The sequence below is a fragment of the Notamacropus eugenii genome, chromosome 5, assembly GCF_028372415.1.
Source record: "Notamacropus eugenii isolate mMacEug1 chromosome 5, mMacEug1.pri_v2, whole genome shotgun sequence".
Classification (NCBI taxonomy): domain Eukaryota; kingdom Metazoa; phylum Chordata; class Mammalia; order Diprotodontia; family Macropodidae; genus Notamacropus; species Notamacropus eugenii.
Window position 1 is genome coordinate 218,906,905 of NC_092876.1, and position 20,994 is coordinate 218,927,898.

Below are 20,994 nucleotides of genomic sequence, written 5' to 3' on the forward strand. Positions count from 1 at the left end.
TCAGTGTTCTATCCACTTACACCACAATGTTAATTCCCTTATTTAAAAAAAAATGGAAGGGAGTTGACTTTTCACCGATCTAATCATAGAAAAGATAATTAGTTGTTTAATTGGGGAAATGTGACCACACCAAATGATCCTGATGAGATACAAATTAATCCCATGAATGTATGAGAAAGGAAGTGATGCTACAGGAGGAAGGTGGAGGAGGTCGTGCCTCAGAGTGACCTTTCAAAGTAATTTATTTCATTGAATCCCAGAGACAGAGGAATCTAACTCCTAACAACACCTGTAGATATGCTTGGAGCAGGAAACTGCACTGGATGAGTGGAAATGCAGGTAGATAACTATCATGGCAAAGAAAAGGATTAGTATTCTTTCAGTTAACCTACTAGGGCAGGTTGGGTATAAGGAGTGTCAGGACAGATGCTGAGTTGCCAAAACTTCTATGGACTATAGATTCCAAAATGGTCATTCTGGATCTCCCTTTCTCTTCCTTAGGCTTTCTCAAGAAAGGCTAAGACCTTTCCCTCTGGGCATGTAGTGTCTGTTTACCTTTCTTTACTTTAGATATGTACTTTGTCTTTATAAATGGGATTAACCATAGGCTTTTTGCAAGTTTTGGTGTATTTATTGGAAATGCTAGGTGGCAATTAAGGGGGGTGGGGGGGAGAGACACACACAGAGAGAGACACACAGAGACACACACACACACAGACACACACAGAGAAAGACACACACACACACACACACACACACACGCCAATTTTGAACTCAAGAAGAAGAGTCTCCCTGACTTCAGGCCCAGTGTACTACTATACTATACTACCTAGTGCCTCAAAAATAGTACCCTTTGATACAATTCTCTGGAGCAGAGGAGGAACATTTATCCTCTAAAACAAATCTGGGAAATGAGTCAGTAATAGGATGGGGAAGAGAGCAGGGAGGAAGGGAAAAGAGTTGTAGTTTAATAACTCTGCTCACCATATCTCACACCATAGCCTCAATCAGTTTATATTTATTATGTTCTAACATGCCAAAGTAAAGCACAAAGGTGAACAACTTACCAGAATCTGTACACTGATTTCTGACATCCTCAATGTTTTCTATTTGGACTGTTGTTTGAAGAAAAATATAACAGTTGCTTTGGAATTGAACCCAGGTAGAAGAAGGACAATCTGCATGGAAAATGAAGACACTATTATGCATAAAAGAATAATTTAATGAATTCTATAAACTAAGGATGTGAATTTTTAAAAAATGGAATTGTCATTTCTCTTAGAGTCTCTTAGGAATTAGTGTAGTAAAGGTGTTAATTCAAAATAAAAGAGTGGGAAATTCTGCCTAAACTGAAAAAAAAAAGTATTTCTTTAATAAAACCTTTGAAACCCTTGAAGATGTAGGATTTTTTTTCAAGTAGAGTTCATATTACAATTAGATATAAATGAGTAAAAAAAATGAGTCACTTAAATATTTGTCAAGAGACTCAAAGGAGGAAACTCCATGAGATGTCAACTGGGATAGAGACTAGACAAGTCCTAGAGTCTTGCATGCATGTGTTAGATCCCACATTCTTTCATAAATACTTCTGTATTTAAAATCAGGAATACTCAAATAATTTCAAGCAGAGGCTTTGACTCTTGCTGCTATACTTTTCACATCCTTTTTTGGCTTTATAGACTGTTATCTGGAAACATATTGACAAAAGTATATATTTTTGTTTGGAGCTAATTTTTCCCCCTTGGAATGAGACTTTGAAATAAGAGACAAACATGAAAATGTTGACTTATTTTACAGAAAAATATATTTTATAAACAGTCTTTAATAGCAACTTTCTGGATTTTGTAACCACTCCTTTCCTGAAACTGTTTCATTCAAGGTCACCAGTGATCCAAATTTTATAACCAATGGCTTTTTCTCCATCTTAAACCTTCATGATAGTTTTGCAACTTTTGACAATGTTGACCACTTCTCCTTTTTGATAACTTGTCTTCCGCTTCTGAGAACCTGCCTTCTCCAACCCTTCCTCCTCACATTCCTTTCCTGATTATTCTTTATTCTCCCACACCAGTGTTGTCTTTGACCTGCTTCTCTTTCCTCTAAATACTCTCAGCTATCTTATCTTTTTTCACCGAGAGACAGATTGTTGTAGTAGAAAGAGTTTGCATTGGAGTTAGAAAAACCTCTGATCAAGTCTCAGATCTGAAATATTCTTTGCTGTATGACCATGGAAAATCACTTAACTTTCCAGTGCCCTGGAAAGACTTCCTAGAGTCTAAGCAGCAAAACAGTTGCTGAACTACATCAGTAGAAGAAAATTTCCTCACTAAGAATTCCTAATCCCGCTGAAATACAGGGCCCATCCAAAACAAATTAAAAAACCCCACACATCAGAGAAGAAGGAGGAAAGGATGACCAAACGAAATACAATGGGAGAAGAAAATAAAAATTCATTAGTTTGGCATTCAAGGACCTCTACGCTCACTCTCCTGGTTTCCTAATCTCCTCCCTAATCAGAGTACACTCTACTGCCTCATCCCCACTTTTTCTCTTTCCTTTTAGTTTAGTCTTCCCTCATTAGAATGTAAGAGCCTTGGATAAGACAGCCAGACTGTCTTGTCTGCTTGCATTTGTATCTCTAGCACTTAGCGCTGTACCTGGCATTGTAAGCACTTAATACATACTTGTTCTGTCTGTTATGTTATCTATATCTAATCTATCCAAACTCTGGCTCTACCCTATCTCTCCAGCCTCCCTTGAACCTCTCATGTCTCTCAGATTTTTTTAAAAATTTATTTATTTAACTTTTCAACATTCATTTCCACAAAATTTTGGGTTCCAGATTTTCTCCCCATTTCTCCCCTTCCCCCACCCCAAAACGCCAAGCATTCTAATTGCCCCTATCACCAATCTGCCCTGTCTTCTAACATCCCTCCCTTCCCTTATCCCTATCTTCTTTTTTCTCCTGTAGGGCAAGATAACTTTCTATACCCCATTACCTGTATATCTATTTCCTAACTGCAAGAACAATATTCAACAGTTGTTCCTAAAACTTTGAGTTCCAACTTCTCCCCATCCTTCCCTCCCCACCCATGCCCTTTGGGAAGGCAGGCAATTCAACATAGGCCATATCTGTGTAGTTTTGCAAATGACTTTCATAATAGTTGTGTTGTGTAAGACTAACTATAATTCCCTCCATCCTATCCTGCCCCCCATTGCTTCTATTCTCTCTTTTGATGCTGTCCCTCCCCAAGAGTGTTAACCTCAAATTGCTGCCCTCCCTTCCATCATCCCCCCTACCCTGCTTATCCCCTTCTCCCTCACTTTCCTGTATTGTAAGATAGGTTTTCATACCAAAATGACTGTGCATTTTATTCCTTCCTTTAGTTGAATGTGATGAGAGTAAGCTTCATGTTTTTTCTCTCACTTCCCCTCTTTTTCCCTCCACTGAAAAGTCTTTTACTTGCCTCTTTTCAATAATTTGCCCCATTCCATTTCTCCCTTTCTTCTCCCAATATATTTCTCTTTCACTGCTTAATTTCATTTTTTTAAGATAAGATCCCATCCTTTTCAATTCACCCTGTGCTGTGTGTGTGTGTGTGTGTGTGTGTGTGTGTGTGTGTGTGTGTGTAATCCCACCCACTAGCCAGATACTGAAGAAAGTTTCAAGAGTTACAAATATCGTCTTTCCATGTAGGAATGTAAATAGTTCAACTTTAGTAAAGCCCTTGTGTTTTCTTTTTGCTGTTTACCTTTTCCTGCTTCTCTTGATTCTTTTGTTTGAAAGTCAAATTTTCTTTTCAACTCTGGTCTTTTCATCAAGAATGCTTGAAAGTCCTCTATTTCATTGAAAGACCAATTTTTCCCCCTGAAGTATTATACTCAGTTTTGCTGGGTAGGTGATTCTTGGTTTTAGTCCTAGTTCCTTTGACTTCTGGAATATCATATTCCACACCCTTCGATCCCTTAATGTAGAAGCTGCTAGATCTTGTGTTATCCTGATTGTATTTCCACAATACTTGAATTGTTTCTTTCTAGCTGCTTGCAGTATTTTCTCCTTGATCTGGGAACTCTGGAATTTGGCCACAATGTTCCTTGGAGTTTCTCTTTTTGGATCTCTTTCAGGAGGTGATTGGTGGATTCTTTCAATATTTATTTTGCCCCCTGGTTCTAGAATATCAGGGCAGTTTTCCTTAATAATTTCATGAAAGGCAAACATGACAGAACAAGAAAATGATAAATGCTGGAGAGGATGTGGGAGAGTTGGAACACTAATTCATTGTTGGTGGAGCTGCAAGCACATCCAACCATTCTGGAGAGCAATTTGGAACTATGCCCAAAGGGCTACAAAAATGTGCATACCCTTTGACCCAGCAATATCGCTACTAGGACTATATCCCCAAGAGATCTTAAAAATGGGAAAGGGTCCCACATGTACAACAATATTTATAGCAGCACTCTTTGTAGTTGCCACAAACTGGAAGTCAAGGGGATGTCCATCAATTGGGGAATGGCTGAATAAATTATGGTATATGAATGTAATGGAGTACTATTGTGCCATAAGAAATGATGAACAAGAAGACTTCAGAGAGGCCTGGAAGGACTTATATGACCTGATGCTGAGTGAAAGCAGCAGAACCAGGAGAACTTTGTGCACAACAATGACCACAGTGTGCGAGAGTTTTTTCTGGTAGACTTGGAATTTTGTAATAACGCAAGAACTTCTTAAAAAAAAAAATCCCAGTGGTGGTTCTCTAAGGCAAAATGCCTTCCACACTCAGAGAAAGAAATATGGAAGTCATTTGCAGAATGTAGCAGATCATGTTTGTGTATGTGTATGTTTTTGTGTATCATGTTTTGATTTGTTATATGATTTCTTCCATTTATTTTAGTCTGACTACATAGCATGACTATAGTGAAAATGTACTCAATAGGAAAGTATATGTAGAACCTATATAGAATTATATGCAGTCGTGGGGAGGGAGGGGGCTAGTGGGGGGTAGGTATGGGGGGGATAAAATCTCAATTGTATGGCAGTGATTGTTAAACATTAAAAAAAAAAAATTTCATGAAAGATGATGTCTAGGCTCTTTTTTTTGAGCCTGGCTTTCAGGTAGTCCCATAATTTTAAAATTGTGTCTCCTGGATCTATTTTCCGGGTTAGTTGTTTTTTCAATGAAATATTTCACATTATCTTCAATTTTTTCATTCTTTTGGTTTTGTTTTGTGATTTCTTGGTTTCTCATAAAGTCATTAGCCTCCATCTGTTCCATTCTAATTTTGAAAGAACTATTTTCTTCAGTGAGTTTTTGAACCTCCTTTTCCATTTGGCTAATTCTGCTTTTTAAAGCATTCTTCTCCTCATTGGCTTTTTGAACCTCTTTTGCCAGTTGAGTTAGCCTATTTTTCAAGGTGTTATTTTCTTCAACATTTTTTTGGGTCTCCTTCAGCAAGGTGTTGACCTGCTTTTCATGCTTTACTTGCATCTCTCTCATTTCTCTTCCCAGTTTTTCCTCCACCTCTCTAACTTGATTTTCAAAATCCTTTTTGAGCTCTTCCATGGCCTGAGCCCATTGAATATTTATGATTATTTCTTAGCTTAGCTCAACCAATGAATATGGGATTGGGTTGGGATGACAAACAGATACAGGATAAAGACTAGGGAGAAATTTAGTTTAGGAAGAGAGGATGTGCTATGAACAGTCTGTGGAACCATTAAGCATGAAGCTGCCAAAAAGGTCTTGCTAATGGAAGTTATTTGAGGTTGGCTAGCTAGAATAGAGATAAACAGGACAGCAAACTTCTAGAGGACAAGGAATGTGGAGATCTCTAAATAAGGGGAGGCTTGAAGACCTTCAACTTTAGGCACAGCTGGGTTTGGGGCCCATTTAAGAAAGAATTTCCCTAAATTGAGAATTACAGAGATTGGAAGGTTGGAAGGACAAAGGAATTTCCAATATTTACATATGAGCTAATGATGACTGAGTTGAGGGAGCTAAAAGAGAAAAGTACTTGGCAGGGCTCCAAACTTCCATATTTATTATTGCCAGCTAGAGAAGCATATTCAGTACAATGCTGGAAAAAACCAATAGCAGTTAAACATTTGCCTACGTGCCTGTGAGGGGAACCCATGACTCTGAGATGACTCATTCCAGTTCTAAATGTTCCTAGTTTTCAGGAAGTTTTCCTTTCTATCAAGTCTAAATCTTCCCCTTGGTAACTTCTACCTGTTAGTCCTAGTTCTGTTTCTGTAGCCAAGCAGAACAAGTTTAATTCATCTTTCATATGACAGCCCTTCAAATATTGAAAGACAGCTGCCATATTCCCTAAAATATTCTCTGCTCCAGATTAAACATTCTTAGTTCATTTAGTTGATCTTCATGTGGCATGAAGGGCTCTCAGCCTCCTGTTTGACTTCCTCTGGGCACACCTCAGCTTAGTAATGTCCAATGTCCTACATTGCATCCAGAACTGATTATAATATTCTAGATGTGGTACGATTGGGGAAGAGCACAATGAAACCATCATGATTCCCCCTTTCTGGACACTATGACTCTCTTAATGCAATTTATAATCATCTCATCTTTCTTGTCTGTCCCATTATATTGTTGACTCTTACTGAGCTTGTCTTTCAGTAAAACCCATAGATCTTTTCAGACAAACTGCTATCTTGTCAAATTTCTGCCACCTTGTCCTTTTGAAGTTCATCTTTTGAATACTATCTTCTTTAAATACTTTCATCCAAGGTGATAACGATTTGTCATTGCTTTGTGTTATCTGCACGTTTGGTAAGAATATCAGCTATGTCTTCACTAAGTCACTGATGAAAATATTGACTATCTCAGTTTACGGTTCTGAATTCCTATTGTACTCATTGCTGTGCCATTTATTTTGCTTTCAGGAGACAGTTGTTTGTTGTTATTTATTTTTTTATGTGCTTTTGTCTTTTGTTGGTGTTGAGTTCTTTATGACCCCATTTGGGGTTTTCATGGCAAAGATATTGGAGTGGTTTGCCAGATTTGAATTCAGGAAGACTCAAGGAGACTCCAGGCCCAGTGCTCTATCCACTATGCCATGTAGCTGAGTATGCCTGATCTACCATTTATGTTGTAAGTTCCTTAAAGTCTGGGGTTGTGTTTGGGTCTTCTTACATAATTTGCATCATCTAGCACAAAATCTCCCACATAGTAGAGAAGGGAATAAGCACCTAAATAGCACCTCCTACAAGCCAGGCATAATACTAAGGGCTTTATAAATATCATCTCATTTGATCTTCACTACAAGTTCCAGTCTGGTCCTAGCATGATCTCTATTTTATAGTTGAGGCAACTGAGGCAAGCAGAGGTTAAGGGACTTGCCCCAGGGTCACAAAGCTAGGATCTGAGATTGAATTTGAACTTGGGTCTTCCTGACTCCAAGCCCCAGTGCTCTATACACTATACTATCTAACAGGCTGTATAGTAGAAAGATAATAATATCAGCTGATTGAATGATTTGTGATTATAGTCTTTAACTTTCAAGTCAGTAGTGCTTTTCAGAGTTAAGGTTATTTGTTCACTCACAATTTCAAATATACATTGTACATTGACTGCAGGATTGCTTTAAGATTTAAGAAAAATTTTTAAACTTTTAAACATTAATTTAGAGAAGATCTCTTCCAGGAATATTATAACAACCATGACAACCACTACCATCAATATGTGTGTGTGTGTCTATAATGTGTACATGTGTATACATGTGCATATATATGTGTATGTATATATGTGTTCATACACATACATATATACACACATATGTATGTGTGTGTGCATGTTGCATACCATGTGCCACTTAGTACTTTGCTAAGTGTTTCACAGTTATCCCATTTGATCCTTCTAACAACGCTGGAAAGTAGGTGCTATGATTTATCCCTATTTAATAGCTAAGGAAAATGAAACAAATGTAGTTTAAGTGACTTGCCCAAGGTCACACAGCTAGTAAGTATCTTAAGCCACATTTGAAATCAGGTCTTCTTAACTCCAGACACAGCACTTTATCCACAACACTACCTAGATGCCCAGCAGTTAAGTGTTTGTTGTAACTATCATTATAGTAATAACTTTTGCATTTACGGCTGAAAGTAATTTTCAAACCAACCCCATTTTTATGAGCACCTTTAGAAAGGCAGTGTAATACAGTGGAGAGAGCTGGCTTCTTGCCAGAAAAATCTGGGCTCAAGTTCTACCTTTGACACATATTAGCTGGGTGACTCTGGACAGGTCGATTATTCTCTTAATCCTTTAGGCAAATAGTAAGGACTCTACGTTGCTGAGAAGGTGCTGACATGTATTAATAGAGGGAGTTTCCTCACTTGAAAGTTCTCTTTACCAATGGAATTACAGGTATTGCACCATCCTTATTTTTTTTCAAATGTATCAGTTCAAAAATATTTTAAAAGTACATCTGTAGTGGCCTTCCACAATATTATGAGGAAGTATGTTATTCATTCTTTGTGTGTGTGTGTATGTGTGTGTGTGCATACAGGTGAATATTCCCATATATTATACAAGAAAAATGTAAAGGGGTCTCTAATCACATTATACATCATTTTTCCTGGCTATGGATTTTAACTGTGAAGTTAAACTTTCATTAAATGTCGTCAAATACAAATTACACACAATTTATAACATAAAACAAATAGTATATGATTATATAAGATAATTTAACATAAGTATAGAATGTTAATAATTTTTATTATGCTATTATATTAATTATGAATTACATGTAATGTTATGGAGAATATGAATTATATAATTTGCTGATTATATTTAATTTTAAAGATTCACTATGACTAGTCTTCCCAGAAGATTAGGAAATATTTACTAAACTCTGCATTACTGCGTACTTCAAATATATGTACATCATTGGGTTGCCCTTCCTAGGCTTTTAAAATGAACTTTTACCTTGGGACAAACAATGTAGGTTTTGATATAATGGTTCTTACTTTCAGCAACTGTTTCAGACAAGAAATACAAACACTGTTTATTTCCAAGAAACTTAGGAACAAACTGTTCATGGCCTTATTGCCACATAAAATGACTCACTCTATTGCCACAGCAGCTCTGAGGCTACAAGGCAGGTGAAGCTTCTCCATTACTTTAATACATGAAGAAATCCATTAACAAAACCGGTGAAACAAACTGTACACAAAAGAGTTGCTAATTTTACTGTAGCGCTTGGTTGCCCTCCCTGATGGGGATTCAAAAGGAACAAATTTGACCAAATACATTTCATTAGAATATGAAATTCCAACATGACTAATGTGGAAATATGTTTAATAAGAATGTATGTATAGAATCCACATAAGATTGCATGCTGTCTTGGGGAGGAAGGGAGGAAGAGGGAGGGGGAGCAGAACGTTTTAAGACTTATGGAGATAATTATTGAAAATTAAAAACAAATAAATTAATTAAAATTTTAAAAAGAATATGAAATTCAAGCAAAATGATATCGAAGTCATGCTAATCTCTTAAGAAATCTGCCATGCTAGCCCCAGGCTGGCATGGTGGTGCTCAGAGTCAAAATGGAATCTGTCATCTGCACTGGATGCTTTCTGACAGACTAGATACATTTCCCACATAGACACTTAGTAATGAAAAATGTCAAAGACTGCTGTGATCTAGGTCGCAGTTTCTGACCAAAGACCCATCAGCCCCCATAACTCTTATGATACATTTCAGGAAGAAGTTTACTTCCATCTACTACACTTTGTACTCAAATTTCCTAACTATTTAGTTATACTATTACCTATTCAGTGACAATTTGGTGGGAAGTCGTAGGCATCATGGGAGCAAGAGACCACTGATTATGACCTGAAACAGTGTCTAACTAGGCCTTAGTTTGAACTCTGTCACTGTCCAGACTTTCTTTTAATGGATCCTTCCACCTTCAAGAAAAAAAAAAAAACAACTTTTCACAGAAAAGTATGTGTACTATGCTATGGTAGGCCAAGCTTGGGGGTAGACTGAAATATAAATTTTTTCAATTTAAAAAAACAAGACAAAACACATTTTGTGCTGCGAGAAATCCAAGACCATTTCATCTGAATCCAATCCTAAAGACTATTAACAGAAACTCTAGGTTTAATTAGAATATTTATCAAGAGAAGCAAATCAGGAGTATATTTTATGTATTTTTCCTTTTAATTAAAATACACAAGGCAAAATCTTCTCTTGCTGAAAAGAAGGTAATATATGGCAGTTAATTCATATTCCCCAAATGCATCATATATCTAGAGCTATAAGGTCCCTAAGAGGTTATGTGATTTGAACCCCTCATTTTACGTAAGGGGAAACTGATGCTAAGAGAGTGATTTGCCTAAGGTTCTGTGAGTGTGATAGAGACACAATTCAGGCCCGGTCTTACTCCAAATCTTACCCTTTTCCCATTCTACCAAATTGGGTAACAGAAGAGTGGTAACTTCTTTGTGTTTTGGCTCCCCCTGGGGGTTCAAATGTATCTTTCCTATGACTAATTTTATCCATAGTTGAGAGATTGGCAAAAGAAAGCAATGGATGGAGGAAAAATTAGAAGAGGCTAAGGGAAAAAAAAGATTCTGTTTTAGTTGCCTACTTCTCACTTATTTTTCCACTTGCCCATTTCTCTTGCCTTGTTTTTATATGACCAACAAAGTATTTTTACAGCTCTAACATTCTATGAAAACCTTTATATAATAAGTATGTATTCATTCTTACCCTTTCTTCAAGGTTCAGCTCAAATACCAACTTCTCAAAAAATCTGCATTTAGTCTATGCCCCTTATTTTGCAGATAAGGAAAATAAAGTCCAAGGAGATTAAGTGATTTGCTTAACTACCAAATGAATGAACCAGACCTAGAATCTAGGTGTGCCAGCTTGTAATTGATTTGATACACTTTCCTCATCCTAGCCCAATTCCCTTAATTCACATCAAAGAATAATATACTATTACAACAGAAAGTCCATCAATAGTGATGATTCTGGCTTAAATGTTTTTCATTGGCATTGTAATTTCTATGGTGTATATTTCCTGATGGTTCCAATTATTTATGAAATAGTAAAGAAAAGGAAGAGAATAAAAATGGATTATCCAGGATAAACAGAATCAATATCATGCTTACATTTTTATAAGAACATTTTTACAAGGCAAATTGCATCATTGCTGTAATACACACACATGCACACAAAAATATATACACACATACAAATATATGTATATAAAATATGTATAAAAACCAATAGTACAACTATTGTCAGAACCAAATTAATAGAGTTATTTTATACTTAACACAAAATTAATGACAATGAAATGCTTATGCTATGTACTGATACATAAAATTGTGTATTCATATCTCATATTCAAGACAGTCTACACAAGTTTTATTTTATGTCAGAAGGGTAGTAAATACTTTATATCCATTGTAAATAACTCAAGAATGTCAAACATGAGCAATTTATAAAAAACTGTTTATACTGAATAAAATGTGCCTGATAAAGCCACAGAAGCATATTCTCTACCCAAGCCAACTAAAAGAGAAAAACCCTTTCTTATTACATTATTAGGTCTCACTGTTTGCAGAAGAAAAATCAACTCTAGTTCCCAAACTACATCTTTGTCACAAACAATTTTTTTTTCCTTTCTTTGGCTCTAGTTTCTTCAAGCTTTCTTTAGCTTGAATATCACCTTCTCAAGAAAGCCTTCCTTGGTCACCTCAGCTAGAAGTATCCCTCACCTTCTCTGAGCTCCCAATGAGCTTCTATACAATATTTGTGTCTCATTATGCTGTATTCTTTGGAACCCCAGATCTATTCTCACAACCCCCATTTCTTTCTTTCAACTTCCCTTCCATCTCCTTGTTTTAACTGAAACTTGACTTCTTCTAAGGAAAACCCCAGATCTCTCACATCACTTTCTCAGAGAAAGAGCTGACAAACTTCTTGCTTCCCAGTGCCGATTTCAGACAAACAAGGCTACAGAAGGTACAAGATTACAGAAAACATGGTGTAAGAGTCAAACCATCACATCATTTGCTCAGAGAGTATTTAGGATGGAGCTGAAAGGACAGGAAACAAATGATAAATGGAAAAGATACATAGGATTTTTTAAAAGTAAAAATTTTTTCTCATCAATGACATAGTGCTACCACATTTGCACTGTAGCATCACAATCCTTGAGGTGTTGCATGAATAAGTAGAAATGACACTAAAGAAAACAATGAAAGGGAGAGCAGCTAGAAGAAATCACAGAGGAAGAGGTCTATGCTGGGTTGAAGTAATTTTGAGGGTGTTAAAGAATCAACTCAAGGTATCTTAAAAAAGGATGGACCCTGAATGCTTTGGGAGGAGGGGGGATGGACCTCATTATTATCGTAAAAGAGACAACGGAGGGAAATATTGGTAATTATAGAACTATATGCTTCTTTTCTCATTTCTATGAAATCTTCAGGGGCATCTTGATGAAACTATGAGAAGGGACAAGGGAGGAATTCATAAATTACATTCTACACCAGACCATATATTTATATACAATTCTCTGAAAAGTACAGAGCATACAAAATCTCATTGTGTTTATTGCTCATTAACTAGAAAAAAGGCATATGATTTGGTAGCGAAAAATGCTGCCTTAATTGCTATCCTCCAACAAGGGGTTGCCCATGCATGTCAAAATCAAATAAAATGAATATTTGCAAGAAGACTTTACAAAATTTAAAAACATGGATAATTTTGTTCAACCTTCTTGAGTAGTAATATGAAGCAAAGGATAAAATAGAGATATTTACACTTGCCAAATGTGTTTGGCCACTATCAGAGAAGGATGCCCACATATAAAAACTCCAAGTGGAAGAATGATTGTCTATAGGTAACAAAGTCCTCTAGATGTTTCTGTTTGTGGATGACATTGTGTTGATTGTTTCAAACCCTGGAACATCACAGAGCCTCCTACGTGAGTTCCCCAATCACTCAGCAAGCTATCCACACAGGAAGAAAACAAACAAAAAACTAAATGGATAAAGAATGCCTATTGTTCAGAGTATGATATATAAATCCATGACCCATTGAACTATCATATGAGTATGTAAATACGTATGTATATGTGTGTATGTATAGATATAAATACGTAGGACAGATAACAGAGATGGACAATGAATGTAGGAAGGAAATAGACTGGATAACTTTTGACAAATCATGTAGTCCTTTTAATGACCGTCAATTTCTCATTGAAATAGAGGTCTATCTTTTTAAATATCAACATTCTTTTGATAATCTTGCATTAGCTACATTTAATGAACTGTCACTGTTTTTGAAGAAGTATGCACGAGGTCCATTGTAAATGGGCTGACGCACATTGCTATTGGAGAGTTATGCAGGAAAAAGGCATAAAGGATGTCATTACAGATATGTCTAGTATAAGAGTTAGGTTGGTCATGTAGTGAATTAAAAGAATTATCAATGGACAGTTCATGTGCTTTACTGGTCAATCCATGAAATGCTCAAACAATCTGGAGCAAGGGTTGTTAACCTGGGTTCCAGAGACCTTCAAGGGATCTGTGGCTAGATTTCAGAGGACTGACTGCAAACTTGTGTGGGAAAAAATTACATCTTTACTTCAATATAATTGTTTTCCTTTGAAATTCTATTTTAAATTATGCTTTTAGGAACATTATCCTGTGGAGTTCACAGATTTTATCGGACTGCCATCTCCATGACCCTGACTTCATTCAGCTCCATAACTACATTCTGAGCTATGTTATTTAAAACATTTACTGTCATAGAATTCCCATCCCCTTTCTGTCCTGCTGCTGTTTCTGACCTTTGGCCTTTGGTAAATCCCATCATCTCATTTCTCCCCTCCAGTTCTTGGGCTGTTGAGCATCACTGTTGAAAATTAACCAGTTATTTATATATCATAGGATCTAGAGCTGGAAGGGATGTTGGAGATCATCTAATTTAATTCCCTCAATTTAAAAATGAAAAAATGGAGGTTCACAGACTAATAATGTAAGTTAAGTAAATCACATATTTGTGGTTCAAACCCAGGTCTTATGATTTCAAAAACAGTGCTTGCTTTTTTTTTTTTAAACCATATCATGCTGCTATAAATTTATGGTGCATAATATCATCTGGGCTCTCATTGCTGCTCAGAAATCTCTTCTTTCAATTCTAACTAAATCCCTATTTCACTGCTTATAGTTATATTTATACCTTTTCCTTTCTCTTCCTCAAATCCTGAACCTCACCTCATACCAACCCCCAACTTCTAGCAGAAGACCTTGTATCTTATTTCCCTAGGATAACTAAAGACAATCCTCAAATTCTTTCTTTTCCTCCTCCAAACTCTTTAGCATTTTCTCTTCTTTTGGAGGAAAAGGTAGTCCTACTTTTTGCCAAAGGGAATTCTTTTCCCTCAGTCCTTTATCTCATCCTTCCTTCCTCCTCCAGAAGCCATGTCCTAGGTGTCATTCTCTCACTCTCATACACCTCTTCTCTCTTACTTTCTATTTTCTCCTTTCTAGCTGTCAACAGCCATGCTCAGGATTCCTCAGTTCTTTAAAAAAAAAAAATCTTCCTTTGAAAATCCTACTCCATCCAGTTAATGTCACATTTCTTTCTCCCATTCATTGCTGCTTTTTTTCATTTCCCCTTTTAAATTAAGAAAATATATATAGACATAGTTTGTCTTCATATCACCTTCATCAGGGTAGCTAGGTGGTGCAGTGGTTGGAATACTGAGCCTGGAATCTGGTTTCAGACACTTATGAGCTGTGTGACCCGGGGCAAGTCACTTAATCCTATTTGCCTCAGTTTCCTCATCTGTAAAATGAGCTGGAAAAGGAAATGACAAAGCATTCCAATATTTTTGCCAAGGAAACCTCAAATGGGGTCATGAACAGTTGGATGGTACTGAAACTACTCAACAATAGCATCACCTTCATCCTCAGTTTCATTCCTCTCCTTTCCTACGGAGCCATTTCTTATAATAAAGATTTTTTTAAAAGAGAAAAAAATCAGGTTAGCAAACCAACCAATACATCAACTGAGTTTAATGAAATATGCATTGTTCCACATCCATAATCCTTCCTCCCTACCTCTGTAGTAAGGAAAGACTTGCATTTTCTCATCTCTTCTATGGAGATAAGCTTGGTCATTATAAAGATACCATTCTCAGTTTCATTTTCTTGTTGTTGTTTCTACTTACGTTATTGTAGTTATTGTGTATATTGTTTTTCTGGTTCTAACTACTTAAAGTCTGCATCAGTTCATATAAATCTTCTATGGCCCAACTTCTTTAAAAAGTTTTCTGTACTCAGTGACTCCACTTTCCCATCATACACTCCTTAATCCCTTGTAAACTAGTTTACATCTTCCCCACGCTAGTGAAATTATTCTAATAAGTTCAACAAATACCAAGTCTTTAAATCAATGGTTTTTAAAAAAATCTGTTTTCTCACTTCTCTATAGCATCTGATACCATCGACCACCATATCCTTGAGAACAGCTTTTCCTTTTCTTGGCTCTAGAGACCCCTGAGTCTCTTGATTCTCCTCCTAACTCTAAATGACCGTGTTTCTCATTCCAATTCCAAACGTTTAAGATGGTGATTCCCCATGAATGTGTCCTTAGCCCTCTTTCATTCTTTCTCTCCACCAATATTATTCACTCTCATGTCTTCCATTCTCACTTCCAAGCAGATAATTCTCAAATCTCTACCCTGGAACTCTTTAAGCATTCTAGACCAAGAGACGGTAGTGGAGTAATGGAAAATGCAATGGTTTTGGGGTCACACATTTGGAGTTGTCACCTCTGCTCTCCTCCTTTTGAGCTGTCTGCCTTTGGGCAAGCCAATATGAACTTCGATTTCTTCATCCTAAGATGACTACATTGGACTACATGATTTCTAAGGGCTATGTCTGTTCTAACTGTATGATTCTTTAAACCACTCATCCAATTTCTCGTATTTTAAACTTGGGGGTTTTCTTTGACTCTTTAATCTCCTTCCTCTCTCTTATCCAATCAGTTATCAAGTCCAGTTGGTAGTACCTCAGTTCAGTTCATAAAACATTTATTAAATCCCTGTAACAAACAATTAATTCAGACTATTCATTGGAAGGTCAAATACTGAAGTTGAAACAAATACTTTGGCCACATAATGAGAAGACAGGACTCACTGGAAAAGATCTTGGTAAAGATTGAAAGCAAAAGGAGAAGGAGATGGCAGAGGATGAAAGGGATAGATAGGGCCATGGAAACAACAAACATAAATCTGGACAAACTTTGGGAGCTAGTGGAGATTAAAAGGGTGCTATGGCCCATGGGGTTGTGAAGAGTCAGGCACAACTAAATGATGACAACAAAAAATGAGCAAGGCCCTAAGGCTAGAAGGACAAAATTGTTTCTGACTTCTTAGGGGCTTATATTCTCCTTGAGCTATTTAAGATGTAAACAGAAAAGAAAATATAAAATAATTTGAGGAAGGAAAGAATACTAATAAGTAGGGAAAATCAGGAAATACTTCCTATTGGAGGTGAAAACAGAATTGAACCTGGGTTCTAAAGGGTCCTAAAAGGCAGAGGTGAGAAACAAATAAATAGCAGACATTTGGGGGAACAGCCTGTACAAAGGCACAGGGAAAGGAGATGACATGCTGAGTTTGGAGAAAGACTGAAATGTAGAGTTCTTAAAGAGGAATAATGTGAAATGAGTCTGGAAACACAAGTTGGAATCAAACTATGAAGGGCTTTAAATACCAAATTTAAGAGTTCTACTTTATTCTTGAGGGAATAAGGAGCAACTAAAACTTCTTAATCAATCAGGAGGGTTACATAGTCAGATCTGTCCTGCAGGAAGACATTTTGAAATCTGTGTCAAAGATGAATCAAAGAGATGGGAAACTGAGAATCCAATCAGCGGGATATTTGCAATAATATAGGTAGGTATAAGGGTATGATATTGGGTAAAGTATTGGCTGCATGAATATACAGAAGAAGATGGATATGAGAACTATGTGCAGTTAGAACTGATAAGAATTAGCATGTGATTCAACATATGGAATGAAGGAGAATGAAGGGTTGAAGACAGCTCTGAGATTGCATATCTGGATGACTGGAAGGATGCTGATATATTTGAGAAGAGCCCAATTAAAGAATTCTGTCTTGGTCAGAGTGAGCTTGAGATTCCTATGGGAGATCCAAATGAAGATGGATGGCAAGCCATTAGTATACAGTTCTGGAGTTTAGGAGATTAGGGCCTCAGTTTCCTCATCTATAAAATGAGGGGCTCAGTGACTTCTGAAGTCACTTTAAACTCTAAGTCTATGATTCTGTGATTCTATGAGACCTCTGATCCACCATTTTTACTGACTTCCACATATATCTTTGTTGTGGTCAGGTTAACAAAAACCACCAATAATTCCCTGTTGCTTACTAAGTAAAGGTCAAATTCTTAGGTAAGCATTGAAGGCACTCTACAGTACTGTATTACCCTGAACTTCTACCCTTATCTTAAAGTATGCCCACCCACATACTCTGTGCTTCAAATTAATTAGAATGCTTAATATTCCTATACATTGCCAAGATATCCTACTGTCTGGGACTTTTCTTGGCTTTTTTGTTCTTTGTGGAACACTCTCTTGCTTTTTTCCCCTACCTGTTGAATACCTTTCTCTCATTTAAATATTAAGTCAAATGTCACTTCTTTCTGAAAGACTTTTATTATATCCCCAGTGGATAATGACTTTTTTGTCCCATTCTCAGATCTCTCGTAACCTTGTATATTATTTTTTCACTTACATATTTTATATTACAATAACTATTCAGGGTTCTAGCTTCCTCATGTGTAAAATGAAAAAGTTAGGCTGGATTATCTTTAAGGCTATTTTCTGTTTAAAAATTCCTAGGTTAATGTTATCCTGCTATCTGCCCAAGGGTTGGGAGAGATATTCAAGGAAGCTAGATTTGTTGAGTTATGGTAGAGGGAAAGAAGAAATGGGGGTGACAATTTATTTACAGGAAAGATTTAAGACCATAACCTGCCAAAGCACTCCCCAATTTAATAAAATAAAGACCTTCTTCTACCCATATTATGTTTGAAATGTTATTTTGATTCAAGTGCTTTAAATTTCTTAAATGTTTAATTACAGGAAAATATTACTAATATTTTTTATTTACATATTTCAAAAATTCTAAAACTATTGATATGTAATTTGAAAAAGAATAAGACATTTAGCATGACAGCTCATACTTGTATAGTAATTTGCTATATAAAGAGTGCTTACTTCTAACTATGATATGCAGTAGGCAATATAAGTATCCCTATTTTACAATGTGGAGGCTCAATGAGGTTAAAACAACTTGCTTAGGCTCCTATGCCTGGCAAGTGGTAGAACCAGGACTCACATTGAGATCTTTTTTCTCCTTCTTCAGTGAATGCTCTTGCCCCTACATCTCACAAAGGGCAAAAGTTAAAACCATGAGAGTGGATGAAAGAAGTCCAGTTTTTTTGTTTTTCTCAGTACAAGGAAGAACTCTACCACTCAGAGAAATTTTAAAATGGAACAAGTTGCTTTGTTAGTGAATACGTTTTCCTTTGAAAGAGGTGGCCAAGCAAAGGTTGAACTGTCAGGAATGCTGTCGAGGGCATTTCTGAATTAGTTGGGAGGTTGTCTAATTGGCTGTTAAGGTCCGTTCCAATCTTGAGATTCTCTGATTTAAGAATTAGGAACCCATTTATGCAGCACTCTACTCCTATTTGCAATTTCTCAAAACACACTTGAAAAACAGATTAGGGCAGGGATACAATTATCCACATACTAGGTTAACTTTCCACAAGTTTACCAGAAGACATCTAAGAAGTAATTTTATACAATATTATCTTGACATTCCTCCAGCTTCATGATGTTCTGTGAAAATTAAATATGCACAGATTGATAAATCAAGGAATAAGTGTTTAGGAACCTGTTAAATTTTTAAAATGAGCCACTGACTGAATTCCAAGTGCTTCAAGGCTCTATCTACTGCCTAACAATGGCACTGCTGCTTCAACAGGGTTAATGTGATAGTCTCGTAACAATCTTGGATTTTCAGTAAGTTAAAATAAAACTGTTCGCTTTTGAAAGTTACAAGCACAGCAAAAGGAGAAATGATCCTCAGTGTATATTTTTCTCTAAATATGAACAAAGGAGAAGCAAAGGTCATGTCATGTTTTAAATATTTCCTATCTGGTAACCAGCTAGTATTTTTAACAAGCCCCTTTTTTTCTTCTTTCCCCCACTCCTTTCATTAATATATGAATTTTTTTCCTGCCTCCTATTTGCAGTATAACAACATCTGACTGTACAATAAAGAAATGATATTTGAAGCTCCAAGAATTGGGGGCTGGTTTTCTGGAGTTCTAGAGAGAAGTAGGCAAAAAGGGAACTGAAAGTGAATTAGGTTGGAGGGAAAAGGAACAGGAAAGAATAGGAAAAAAGAGACTAAGGGGGGAAGAAGCAAGAAGAAGAGAAAAAGAATGAGAAAAAGAGAGGCCAAATGGGAGTAAAGGTAAAGAAAGATAGAAGAGAAAGTAATAACATGGTAGGGAAAGAAGGAAGACAATGAGAAAATGGAGTAAGTTATTCTTGGTATCCTTTGGTTGAAAGAAAATTGGTCCTTGGGTTTGAGTCCTGAAGACTCGAGGTGATGGAGTTTTTGAGGATAAGATTTAGAGTTCCCAAGGAGCTTAATAAGGGGGAAAGGTATTAAGTGGTAATTCAGCCCTTTAACTACCTCCATGTCTCCAGGGCTCCCCATTCCTCAAACATATGTAGTTTCCTTATATACCACTTGCAAACTCTGAGTTCCAACTCTATCCTCCATCCCTTCACAGGTTGTGGCAGGGAGGTGCTGGCAAGAGATGTGTTTCTATAATTAATACATTTTATTTTTGCCATATATGATGAAACACATTTTCTCCTACAAATAATATATTAAGGGGTGATTAGGCCCATTTATGCTGAATGATCCCCTGCAGCAGAAATGCTGTATATTTGCAATGATTTCACTGTCAGTGCAAACTATTTCAGAATATCATGAATGAGATCATACAAAACATCTTTGGTTTTTTTTTGGGGGGGGGAAATCTAACCTTTTTTTGCCTCAGGCTTTCTCAGTTTTTGATAATCCTCTATTTTTTCCCGACTTTCTTTGAATCTTTCACACCTAAAACAGTCTATGCTAGCTACATCATGTCCCAAACCTATTCATTTGGGCCCTACTGCCTACAAACATACCCTTCTCTCCCTCATCTTCAAAAGCTCTCCCTTGATTCACCCATCCCTGTTAATTATTGCCCCATATCTCTCTCCTGCCTTTTGTGGATGAACTCCTTCAGAAGATCATTGAAAATAGGTGACTCCACTTCCTTTCATCTTGCTTCTTCACCTACAATTTAGCTTCCAGCTTCATTGGTGAACCAAAAACCACTCCAAAGTTACCAGTGGTCTCTTACTTGCCAAATTCAATGGCCTTTTTAAAATCTTCATCCTTCTTGACCTCTCTGAAACCTCTGACAATGTCAACCATCCTCTTCTCTTTGAAAGTTTCTTCTCTCTAGGTTTTTGGGACACTACTCTCTCCTGGTTCTTCTATCTATTTGACCATCTCTTCTCAGCTTTTTGCTGCATTTTCAGATACACATAACTAACCATGGCTATCCCACAGGGACACTTACAATGTTCTAGCCTGGGCTCTCTTTTCTTCTTCCATACTATTTCATGACCACATGTCCTGCAGAAATCCTAAACTCAACATATCCAAAATTGTACTCATTAACTTTTCCCCCAGACCCTCCCCCTTTCTAAACTTCTTTAATACCACCAAAGGCATCACCATCCTTTCAGTCTCTTAGGCTTTCAACCTAGGTGTCATACATGATGCCTCACTCTTTCTCATTTTCCACCCCATCTCTAATCTATTGCAAGGACCTGTTGATTTTATCTTTGTAA

At 36.7% G+C, this 20,994-nt stretch overlaps 1 protein-coding gene across 3 annotated transcripts in view; it reads right to left on the reverse strand.

Annotated features, from left to right (window-relative positions):
* Window positions 1-20,994, reverse strand: part of LY75 (lymphocyte antigen 75) — a 185,195-nt gene that overhangs the window by 24,381 nt on the left and 139,820 nt on the right. For all 3 annotated transcript variants that reach the window (XM_072612121.1, XM_072612120.1, XM_072612119.1), the window contains one exon: window positions 1,068-1,178. In XM_072612121.1, coding sequence (XP_072468222.1) covers window positions 1,068-1,178 — 111 coding nt within the window. The remainder of the gene's footprint in view (window positions 1-1,067; window positions 1,179-20,994) is intronic.